Here is an 11,841-nt window from a genome sequence, read left to right as displayed (position 1 = left end):
ACAACTGAGGAAAGTGCCACCCAGTGCTAGAATGGGGCAGATATAGGGACAGCAGTTTTTTTTGCCAATTGAACATTTAACAGTATGATGCCAATTGAGCATACCTTTTATTACAGTACTATCCTTTAGCTGCACCTGGGAAACCATTCCATGGAGTTTAATCCTACACCACTATAACGTGCCCCAAAATAGATTGCTTTATAAGGATGAGACAAAAAATAAATAAATTTTACATTTACATTTTAGTCATTTAGCAGACGCTCTTAACCAGAGCGACTTACAGTAGTGAATGCATACATTATAATTTTCCCCCGTACTGGTCCCCCGTGGGAATCGAACCCACAACCCTGGCGTTGCAAACACCATGCTCTACCAACTGAGCCACACACACCAAATCAGTGAATAAATGTTTATTAATGATGCCCATTAGCAGAATCAAAACAGTGAGCGGGGATGAGACATCTATTACAAGGTTTAAAACAGCAACCAAAAATAATATCCTGTTTATAAAAAGAAGCAAATTCAACATGCCCTTTTAACATTATAAAAATCCCTCTGGCTCTAACCAAGTTTATAGGAACCATGAAAAAGGAGCAGAACATTTTTGCAGACTCACGAGGAGTAATTACAAGCAGTCATGATTACCATATTTACAAAAGCACACGTGGCTTCACAAACAGAATCCAGTCATTCAGAGTTGAACTACAAGTATAACTAGGGTGGAACCAAAATCCTTCACCCTGTGCCGTCTCATTCACAAAACATAACATACTGGCTCCAATGATAAGGTTAAGAAAGGCCGGGGTAAAAACGTCTTGCCCTCAGCTTTCATACATTAGAGCTATACCACTCCAATCTGTACAAAATCTGTAACCATCTCGAAAAAAAAATTAAAAAAATGTAGAACCCCCTGGATCTCCTACATGCCCCATCCGGCTCCCATGCTCATGCTGCCATTCATGCCCATGGAGCCACGGCTGCTGCCATAGTAACTGCTGCTCATCCCGCTCTGATTACCTAACAGGAGAAAGAAATATCCACATTAGGACCGATGCAGGTTTACCTTCTCCAAAACAAACTATGCAACAATACGCATGGATGCACATCAATGGTAAAATGTAAACAAGATAGCAGACACGGCAGTGAGACATTTTGACACAGCGGCGCTACTGTAGATCGCAAAATAGTGTAGAAGACATTTGCTAACAAAATGTAAACCATTTTAGCTGGCTAGCTAATCTTGGTTAAACATAGGGCGAAACTATTGTTATTTAACATTTAGTCACCACAAAACTCTTTGCTAGCAAACGTGACACCGTCTCAATAACAGGAAGGTGTCAATGTTTACATTTATGTTCTATGATGATGCCTCCACTTTCCTAGCGATATATTTTGGTAAGAGATGCAAATAGTGAACTGTGTAGGGCCAAGAGTTATCATCATCTGATATGGAGTTTAAGAAAATAAAATAAGGCTTAATAATGTTAACTAGGGCTGTGGCGGTCATTACATTTTGTCAGCCAGAGACTGTCAAGCATTAATAGCTGGTCTCACAGTAATTGACCATTAATTAACAAAAACGTTTCGCATCTCCTGGCTTTCACGCATAGATCTGCGTCACTGGCATGTGGGCTAAGATTTTAAAATTTGTTTCAAAATCTAACAAATCCACTTAATATAGCCTACACATTTTTGACAGGTCTAAAGATGTGATCTAGTAGAACAGTATAACACTCTTGAGTTGTCCTTATGTTAGGCCCGATATGGCTGTGGGCTACACTAGCTAATTTAGCAGACAAGATTTGCTTAGAATTCAGTGGCATTATTTTATAGTATTTAAAATACAAATCAACATCACTGAATAAAATAGGATATTTTCTCAAAAACAATTCCCAAGAAAGTGCGCACATGCGTCCATTTTGTGTTGCGCAGTTAACAGGTCTTCCTACATTACATTCAGAAAAGTTCAGACCTCAACTTTTCCCACATTGTTACATTACAGCCTTATTCTAAAATTGATTACATTGTATTCCCTCAATCTACACACAATACCTCATAAATGACTAAGCAAAAACAGGTTTAGAACTGTGCAAATTTAAAAATAAACTGATCACATTTACAAAAGTATTCAGACCCTTCACTCAGTACTTTGTTGAAGCACCTTTGGCAGAAATTACATCCTCAAGTCTTCTTGGGTTTGACACTACAAGCTTGGCACACCTGTGTTTGGGGAGTTTCTCCCATTCTTCTCTGCAGATCCTCTCAAGCTCTGTCAGGTTGGATGGGGAGCGTTGCTGCTATTTTCCGGTCTCTCCAGAGATGTTCAAATCGGGTTCAAGTCCAGGCTCTGGCTGGGCCACTCAAGGACATCGGGACTTGTCCCGGAGCTACTCCTGCGTTGTCTTGGCTGTGTGCTTAGGGTCATTGTCCTGTTGGAAATTGAAACATCGCCCCAGTCTGAGGTCCTGAGTGCTCTGGAGCAGGTTCTCATCAAGGATCTCTGTACTTTGCTCTGTTCATCGTTCCCTCGATCCTGACTAGTCTCCCAGTCCCTGCTGCTGAAGAACATCCCCACAGCATGATGCTGCCACTACGCTTCACCGTAGGGATGTAGCCAGGTTTCCTCCAAATGCGACGCTTGGCATCCAGGCCAAAGAGTTCAATCTTGGTTTCATCAGCCAGAGAATCTTGTTTCTCATGGTCAGAGTCCTTTAGGTGCCTTTTGGCAAACTACAAGCGGGCTGTCATGTGCCTTTTACTGAAGAATGGCTTCTGTCTGGCCACTCCACCATAAAGGCCTGATAGGTGGAGTGCTGCAGAGATGGTTGTCCTTGTGGAAGGTTGTCCCATCTCCACAAAGGAACTCTGGAGCACTGTCAGGGACCATTGGGTTCTTTGTCACCTCTCTGACCAAGGACCGTCTCCCTCGATTTCTCAGTTTGGCCAGGCAACCAGCTCTAAGGGTTTCGGTGGTTGATGGGGCCACTGTGTTCTTGGGGACCCTCAATGCAACAGAAATGTGTTGACTTGTTTAACAAAATCTTGTCTCGGAGCTCTACGGACTATTCCTTCAACCTAATGACTTGGTTTTTGCTCAGACATACACTATCAACTGTGGACCTTATATAGACAGGTGTGAGATTCAAAATCACGTCCAATCAAATGAATTTACCACACATGGACTCCAAATAAGTTGAACCGTCAAGGACGATTAATGGAGTTCAATTTCAAGTCTCAAAGCAAAAAGTCTTAATACTTACGTAAAAAAGGTTTATAATACATTTGCGAAAATTCCTAAAAACCTGTTTTCGCCTTGTCATTGAGGAAAATATTTAATCAATTAGAGAATAAGGCTGTAACGTAACAAAATGTGGAAAAGGGGAAGGGGTCTGAATACTTCTCAAATGCACCGTAGGTCAACTTGTGTCGAGGAACAGATCTGTGGATGGGTACCAAAAAACCTGAAAATAGCTGTGCAGCAACACTCCCCATCCAACCTCACAGAGCTTGAGGATCTGCAGAGAAGAATAGGAGAAACTCCCCAAATACAGGTGTGCCAAGCTTGTAGCGTCATACCCAAGAAGACTCGAGGCTGTAATCATTGCCAAAGCTGATTCAACAAAGTACTGAGTAAAGTGTGAATACTTATGTAAATGTGATTTGTTTCTTTCTTTCATACATTTATAAAAATGTCTACAAATGTTAATGGTTTGTCATTATGGGGTATTGTGTGTAGACTGATGAGGAAAACACAGAATAAAGCTGTAACGCAACAAAATGTGGAAAAAGTAACGAGGTCTGAATGCACTGTATTCCACTGGTCAACTTATCCTTCTGTGCAAAAAATAAATATTCCATACATGCTCTGGGACAGCTGTGGGATGCAATCGATCCCAATTTAATACAACCAATCATATAAAAAAAATACTTTAAAAAGCAACGACGCTAATGCAACAGATCAGAACGTTTAGCTTAAAATGTTGATAAACTATTAGGCTATTTCTTCACGTAAGCCAGCAATGCGCACACGGCAGTAGGCTGTAAGCACGAATGTTCCAAAAAGCAATCAATTTGCTGGATGCAACTATGCATGTAATGCTTTATTATAAAGGTAAAGGTTATGGTGAACATGTTCTTCCCCAACTTGAAACTCACGTGCTGCGTATGTATGCCAGTCGGGCTCTACACCGGTTGTAAAGCGGATTAATGTGCTTCATTTAAAGAAGTTATTTGGCCACTTTAGTTTTGAAACAAACCTTCTCTAAACATATAGGCCTATGGACTAGACTACATGATGCATGTGACCGATTTGAAAAAAAGCACAAAAAGGCATAAGCAATTTTCCTTAGTACACACAGTGGGCATCATTTAAAAGTGATAATACATAATTCACAAGTGATAGTCTGATTGGTGACATAAGCCTACTCTTAATTTTGTGTTGTCTTTACATATGCTGCTAAATGATATGTGTAAAATTAGTTTTGATTTAGAATGGATCATTATCATGCACCTGTCAGGTACAGGGGCATGGGAAAAAATACATGTAATCTATGCACTTTAATAGCGAATGGAGGACGCCTTTCCCGTGGTTCATTTTCATACCAGCCAGGTAGGATATACTCCTGTTGCAAAGCAATGTGCTTAATATTAGGAAAGTTGATAAATAGGCCTAGCATAGAGGCTATCAAAACTGTACTCACGCAATTGCATAGCCTATAGAAATGTTGCGCATGTTATCGAAGACATTTGCATTGATGTCAGCGTGATTAGCAGGACAATAGAGTGCCGAGTACCAGGCAGTTAACCAGTTTGGTAGGATACTAATGACCAGCAGCAGAGCTTGGAGAAGCCTAGTTACTGTGACTAAACAGTCACATGGAATTTGACTGCGGTCATGACTCGTGACCGCCGGTGTAGCAGTAATAAGGTCACCGTAACAGCCCTAGTAACAACCCTCCTGTGACAGGCAGCAGAGAGCTGACACTTACTGTAATCATTGTACCCCCCCATGCTGGACTGGCTGCTGTAACCACCCGTGTAACCAGCGCTCATCTGCTGGCTGCCTCCATAGGAAGATTGGTTGGCTGTGGAAAATAGAACTCTCAAATAAAATAACTTAACAATATGGTGTTCGTCCAATTAATGCCAAATTCTGCACAAAGAACTCTACCCCCGTTGGCCCAGAATATCCACTTTTATACCTTAATATATCATTAACTGAAAATACTCACCTACAGCACTCATCTGGCCACCATAGCCTCCATTACTGCCCCCTGCTGTTGAGTTGAGGAACAACTCAACATAACGGTGCTCTGATAAGGAAGAGCGAGAGGGCAGTTACATCAAACTTCTTAATTGGATTAAAAAACTATGGATTTAGGATGCACCTATCCAGACAGGAAGGGTAAATAAAGTAAAATCGTGTAAAGGGCGATGACGCATCAAATTACTGCCGACTCACGCATGTTGGCTTTATCCTTTGACATAGCTGCCACAGCATCCTCATGTGTGGCAAACTCCACATCAGCCTCTCCAGTCAACCTTCCATCTGGACCAACCTCGATGTGCACACGCACTGGGTTCAATGGCGAGAAAAACTACATGGGAGAAATTGAGACAATTAGCATTCCCAGTCAGTAATTGTTCACCTTCCCATCAGTGACCGTCAACAGATGACTGTATATTATGTAACTAGTTCTGGTGCTCACACTGTAGACGTCAATCTCTGTTACCCGGTAAGGAAGCCCCCTCATGTGCACACAGTGTCCAGTCGTACTCTGAAAACTTGAACCACCATCGCCATAACGATCTGAACCTATAGTCGTTAGGAAAGTCGACAGAGGTAGAAAGCTCACAAATTGTTCCACCTACGAAAACATTACAAATACACAACTCAAAGTAACTCCAGTGTGCTTTCTACCAGGGGTTGGAACCTAAATTATTTTTCAATAATTTCATTCTGTACAGAACCATAATTGTTTTCCCCCACTGTTCCCAACCAGCAAAATACAGTCCTGAACCGGTTGAGCTAGCAAGCTTGTGTGTGCAGACCGGTACCAGAATTAAAAACATTGTATCCTTAACTTGCATTGAAGTTCGTCCATTAATCTCAAACTAATTAAAAATCTCCCATCTTCTGAATAAAGCTTGTACCTATGCTATGCCTATGCTTCGGAGGGGCAGTTAGCCAGCACAAGCAAACATTTTCAGCTTGCAGGCAGACACTGGACTAAGTTTGAGTGAGAGTGAGGGCTTTGCATAGGCACTTTGTGCATTTTGTTGTGGGACTAGAAAAGGTGTCTAGAAGGGAACATTTAGTTTTTAACTGGTTCCTACGCTTTAAAAAGAATAATTGTTCTGTTTCACAACAATATGGATCACTTCCGTTCCTGGTTACGTTTCTACTCCTTTAAAAATATTCTGGTCTTGTTCCCTGAACAGGTTCAAACCCTTGCATTCTAATATCCAATGCATTCTTCAAGAAACATTCAGTTTTCCCTTGCTGCTATGTCCCATCACCACTCACCTGAGATTTCCAAAGAAACCAGAAAGTGTAGAAGGATGGAAGGGACAAAGTACTTTATTCTCACATAGCCTTTATTCTCACCAGCCTCACCTCCGCCGTAGCCCCCACGGCGCATCCTGTCAAAGGAGCCTCCGCGGCTCATGCCATTGTAGCCACGGCCGCCACCACCACCAGGCCTGTCGTAGGGGCCTGGTCTCTGCATGCCACCCATCGTTTTGCGTGGGGGATCGTAATTTGTCCGCACCTCTGCATCGCTGCTCTTGAATATCTCAATATACCTACAGGCACACAGACAAGCATTAGGCCAGGGTCCTGGACCCAAAAGGTTTAACGTCCATTGAGGAGAATACTGTACATGGAGCAAAACAAAAAAAATCTGCCAGTACTAAGGACATAGGTCTGTAGCATGTTCGTCCTGTTGCTCACAGCCATGCATGTCAATCATAGAGTATCTATAAGCTAATTGATGCCTCTGAAACTATGTATTTTTACTGACTGAACATCGATGTCTCTTAATTGTTAAGGTTAATGATAAACATAGCCCCTGGAACGATAAAGCTATTTTCCTGTTGATGTCTTAAATAAACTAGCACTGAGAAGTCAACAAAAAAACCATAGAGAATGAACCACAGAGAATTACACTTGTCAGTGTAGAAATGCCATCATTGACCCCAGACAACCAAAGCTTTCCTTGTGACTGCAGGATCCATGGTCCAAGGAAGACTGGGTCTCAGTTACACATTGTGTGACATGAGGGTCTGTGGATTAGTGCTGAGTGAAAAATGGTAACTTCTAGGGGGGGGGGACGACACCATGATATCAAGGCGCATTGTTTTTTTGTGTTTTTTAAAGAAATATCACATTTAAATTACATCCAAAATTAGCATATTGGATTGGTGTGTAGATCAAAAGCATGTGTTTTTATCCGACCCAGTTTAGTGACATTATGAACTCTATTTACCAAAGGTGTTTCCTGACCACGAGTGGAAGTAAATCGAAAACTCAAAATCAAGTCGAGGACAATCACTCAGCACTAAAGTATTTTTTGGCAAAAAAATAAGTGAATCTCTGAATTCGACGAGGCTATGGTTGATGATCTCATATGGATACATGTATGAATGTCCTTGTTGAATGTGTAGGTTCTTGACATGTGTCATTACGACAGAAGACGATTGTGGCAACAGATGAATACCATAAGAAAAGCAGCTTAGCCAGCCAACCATCCATCCCCACCTGTGCCCTATTCTTTCCTTGTGTTTCTTTAGAGCCTTTTCAGCTATATCCTGTGAAGCAAACTGCACGAAGGCCTCCCCCGTACTCCTCCCCTGGAAGTCCACCGGCAATGTTATCCCATTTGGCACGATTTCCAACCCTTCAACCCAAGGACAGATAACCCCAGCGGGGGACATATTAAATGACATGCCCATTCAGTGTTGTTGCTCTTTTTCTGCTAAAAAAACAAAATGAAAACACATCAGACACGAGAACCCTATGAAAAGAAAAGCCTTATGAACAGCGAACCAGATGGGTGTCACCATTTTGATCATTAACTTACTTTTTTTGTACTTCATTCGGGGAACATAAATGAAATAAAGGGATCCATAGAATATTCGGGAGATATTAAGTTAATATACCAGTTTCAGGTGATGCTACAGCTGAATGCATGACAGTCTGAATTTAAAGTAACTGCCCAGTGTTTCCAGTTATATATAATTAACTACAATATGAGTGAAATAGCCTTCCTTTATGTAAAAATAAATACATTGTGTTGAATGGTGTGGGCATACCAACAGCAAAATTGTGTGGGTGTATACTGGTCAATAAAAATAAGTAAACACCTGATTGGCCAGCACAGCCAGTGAGCCAATGCGACGTCTTGGCCAAAAACATATGAGGAAATCGCAAGCATTTACAAAATGGTCTGTTTGATACACAAGTCTGAAGTGGGGGTTTTGGAAGTGTTTCTTTACTCATGTATGCTTTGGACACAAAAAAATTAACACAAGCTATTAAAAGGTGAGATTCTCACTGGACAGTTACTTTAAGATTAATCCAAAACTGAAGTATCCATCTTTAATCTAATCTGTCTCAGTTCTGTTTGACTATCATGGTGAAGTATGTTTATATCAAAGAGTTCAGATGCCAATTCAATGTCAAAGACACCTTTGAGATAAGAATTTTCCTTCAGCCAAATCTTGAACTACAGGCAGTGTATTTTCAGAGTCATGTTGATATCAACTAAGGGTGATTATCTTAAAGCATAGGTCACATGAAGCAATCAGATGCAATATATGTGGCTTGCAAAACAAGTTGCATATGTGCTGCTCAGTATCAGCCTGCAACTTAGTTGCATTGCATGAAATAAAAGTCCATCCCATTGTACTTAATGTCCAATCAGTGAGCAGAAACACGTTTACACGACTTGTCATATCGTTCCAGTTGTCAGTGCTGCTACAATCCGCAAATGAGACTTGCCAAATGGTTAATGTTCATGTAGATGTCTGGCAGTCAATAAATGCAATTTTAATAGTGAATCCAAACTGTTTTGTCCAGTTTCGAATGTAATTGTCCAACATGAACTGCACTAGCTAGCTAATCTCGTTTCTAGCTTGGTTAGCTAGCTAGCGTGGTAAAACATGGTCAGCAAATAGGCTACATTTTGGCTAGCTAGCTAAATTGAACAGCAAGCTTTGTCTATATCGCTAATGTTCGAATGACCAAACAGTTGGATAAACAAATCATTTATGAAACCATGATGTATGACAAGGTTGGATGTCGCATGCGATTTCAATTGCGTTTGTTTTGCTTAATGTGACACAGGCTTAAGAATGAATCAGAGTGGAGGGAAAAAGAACACCAAACACACCTGAGAAGAACTGGACAATCTCCTCCTTGCTACAGCCGAAGGGAAGGCCACGCAGCCGCACAAGCCCATCCCCCTCAGTCTCTGGGCAGTTTGGACCGGTGTGCTTCATGACCCAGTCCATCTCCACATTGTTCGATTTGAATACTGAGAAGAAAGAAATTAATGCGGGATTGTTTGGGCATCTAATCCTCTCCCAGAACATGTTGGCACAATCACCTTAAAAAGACAAGTCACTATTGGAACAGGGAGATAAAACCTTATTAATACCTTCCACATATCTGTGACCCAGGGTCTCTCGGTCTTTCTTGACAGCAATCTTCAGGTCGTCCTCTGACTCCAGCTCTACGAAGGCCTCTCCGCTTGGCCTGCCCTCACGAGTGTAGGTGAAATGGATGCTTGTGCCGTTGTTTGCAACTTTACAATCTGGAATATTTTTTTGACCAATTTAGTCACCTGAAAATATGTCAGACTTCCTTACAGGCTCATTTTCATTTAACAATATAAGTAGCTAGGTTCTTACCGGAGAAAAATCTTGACACTTCATCCACAGCGCAAGACCAGGGAAGGCCACGAATACGCACCACAAATCCCTCTCCGTCTGCCATGGTTGGTTTATGGTCGGTCAGCCCTTTGAGACAGAGTCAACAAGTAAGATACTATACAGTCACATCTAGATGGGCTAATATTTTATGAAAATTACCATATTCCAGGTGACCATGTAGCTAAGGGTTGTAGATAAATATAAATTGGCCAGCTGGCAAGAGTGCCAGACTTTGTTCCCCTTGGTAGTCTGTGGTTCAGCAAACGGGTCAGGACTGCACCATCTGGTTAGCCACAGATGGTGATACACAACATCCCGAACTAGCATTAGACACTGTAGCATGGCGGTGGAAAATAAAGTATGCATTGTTTCCCCTGTGTTTTCCCGCCTTTCTCACCATTTATATAGAGTTAAGAGAAAATCGACGGATTTCAAACGACATTTTATTTGTCACATACACGTTTAGCAGATGTTTCGAAATGCTTGTATTTGCAGCCTGAATGGATAATGTTTTATGTACGAACCGGTCCACCGGGGATAATAGCCGGTTGTATACGTTCCCTTTGGATTATAGAAATAAAACGACTCAATATCGCCACCTGCCGGGATTTAGCTTTTAGAGGTAAAGCAAGCGCGCATCACTATCTTCAAAGCAGAACTCGAGAAACGCAGAATCTGAATCAATTTAATTTGGGAAAGACTAGGTACTTACGTTAAGAAAATGAAAATGTATTCAACACTCAATGGCATAGCCATTTGAGTTGCTAACTAAAACAGTAACATTTCATTATTTTAATGGACTGGCCTAAAAAAAAAAAACAGTAACTAGGCGGCTCGCGAACATTTTAATGAATGAGTATAGTTACGTAGTTAATATGATCAGTTGTTAGGCTCTGATATTCTCTTGGACGTATGTTATTTAAACTACCAATTATGTAAGTGCCTGAATCATAATTTACGAAACCAGCAACAATAGTTTGTAACCCTTTTACTAGTCTTAAACACGTTACTGGCTAGTTAGACAAAGCATGCTATCCGCACGCAGACAAACACGTCGCAGGCCTCAAGGCTTATCCAGTAATCGACGTCAGTCTACAATTAGAAAACTCAAGTATAAATACTTGAATCATGAATTCTTACAACTGCATTAACTTAGCTAACCTTTCATCTTCAATAGAATGCAACCAAAATGAAAATACCTTGATTTCTCTTTTCTGATTAGGTGGGTGTTCGGCGATAGCTCCTGTCCGGCCTTGCGTTCCACTTATGCACCAGAGCGCATGCGACGTGCACCACCGGAAATGCAACGCCTTCTTCTTTTTGGGGGTTGGCATCCAATATATTGCATTACCGCCCCTAGCTGGACTATAATATAAATCCATCATACTTTGTGATTCAAAAGGGGAAAAGGAGAAAAAAAATAACAATTACACAAAAATACACCCTTCCAACTAACCCTACACTCATTTAAAACCCACTACCCCATTCCACTACCTTGACCTTATCTGCTCCTGCACCATGCCAATGGCCTGGGAGGACTGGACACCACCACTCAACACACCCTGTAACTCTTCTGAAGTCAAATCTCTAAAACCAAAATACTTCTCTGCAGCTGCCAGAGATCTACGTTCCATTTCTGCGGTACAGTTGATAACCATTGCCATGAACGCTAAGAAGCCAACCTTATTGAAGTATATATCACTTGTTGGCCTATCCCTCTGTGCTGGCACAGATCTATTCACATGGAAGGCAAAAACTAAAGGAGGATGGTTGGTCGGTGTATAACGCATACGTCTAGCAACCCAAAGGTTGCGAGTTCAAATCTCATCACTGACAACTATAGAATTTTAGATAATTAGCAACTTTTCAACTACTTACAGTTAGGGGGAAAAGTATTTGATCCCCTGC

General features: G+C 41.3%; 1 protein-coding gene across 7 annotated transcripts; it reads right to left on the bottom strand.

Moving 5' to 3' along the window:
• Positions 1-395: 395 nt before the first annotated feature.
• Positions 396-11,272, bottom strand: LOC106567421 (heterogeneous nuclear ribonucleoprotein H2). Of its 7 annotated transcripts, none has more exons than XM_014136648.3 (11): positions 11,133-11,272; positions 9,913-10,020; positions 9,660-9,815; positions 9,393-9,536; positions 7,760-7,898; positions 6,608-6,804; positions 5,709-5,815; positions 5,462-5,597; positions 5,232-5,312; positions 4,989-5,084; positions 396-1,017 (listed from the first exon to the last, which is right to left on the bottom strand). In XM_014136648.3, the coding sequence occupies exons 2-11, from the start codon at positions 9,995-9,997 to the stop codon at positions 920-922; spliced, it is 1,239 nt and encodes a 412-aa protein (XP_013992123.1). In that variant the 5' UTR covers positions 9,998-10,020; positions 11,133-11,272; the 3' UTR covers positions 396-919. The 7 variants fall into 7 exon arrangements, with proteins under 7 accessions (XP_013992123.1, XP_013992126.1, XP_082816341.1 ...); XM_014136651.3 differs by having other exon boundaries at positions 5,733-5,815; XM_082960215.1 differs by having other exon boundaries at positions 4,985-5,084; positions 11,133-11,271.
• Between the last annotated feature and the right edge of the window lie 569 nt (positions 11,273-11,841).

Source organism: Salmo salar, chromosome 13 (assembly GCF_965601325.2).
Source record: "Salmo salar chromosome 13, fSalSal1, whole genome shotgun sequence".
Taxonomy (NCBI): domain Eukaryota; kingdom Metazoa; phylum Chordata; class Actinopteri; order Salmoniformes; family Salmonidae; genus Salmo; species Salmo salar.
Note: the sequence above shows the minus strand (reverse complement) of the source record. Positions and strands in the feature narration are given on the sequence as shown.

Bases quoted from the DNA above. Each gene is read 5' to 3' on its own strand.
- LOC106567421 (XM_014136648.3), bottom strand. From the start codon at position 9,997: ATGGCAGACGGAGAGGGATTTGTGGTGCGTATTCGTGGCCTTCCCTGG. The intron at 5,598-5,708 runs GTGAGCACCAGA...TCTCCCATGTAG, and splicing joins CAGAGATTGACGTCTACAGT to TTTTTCTCGCCATTGAACCC. The intron at 5,085-5,231 runs GTGAGTATTTTC...TATTTTCCACAG, and splicing joins TGGCCAGATGAGTGCTGTAG to CCAACCAATCTTCCTATGGA.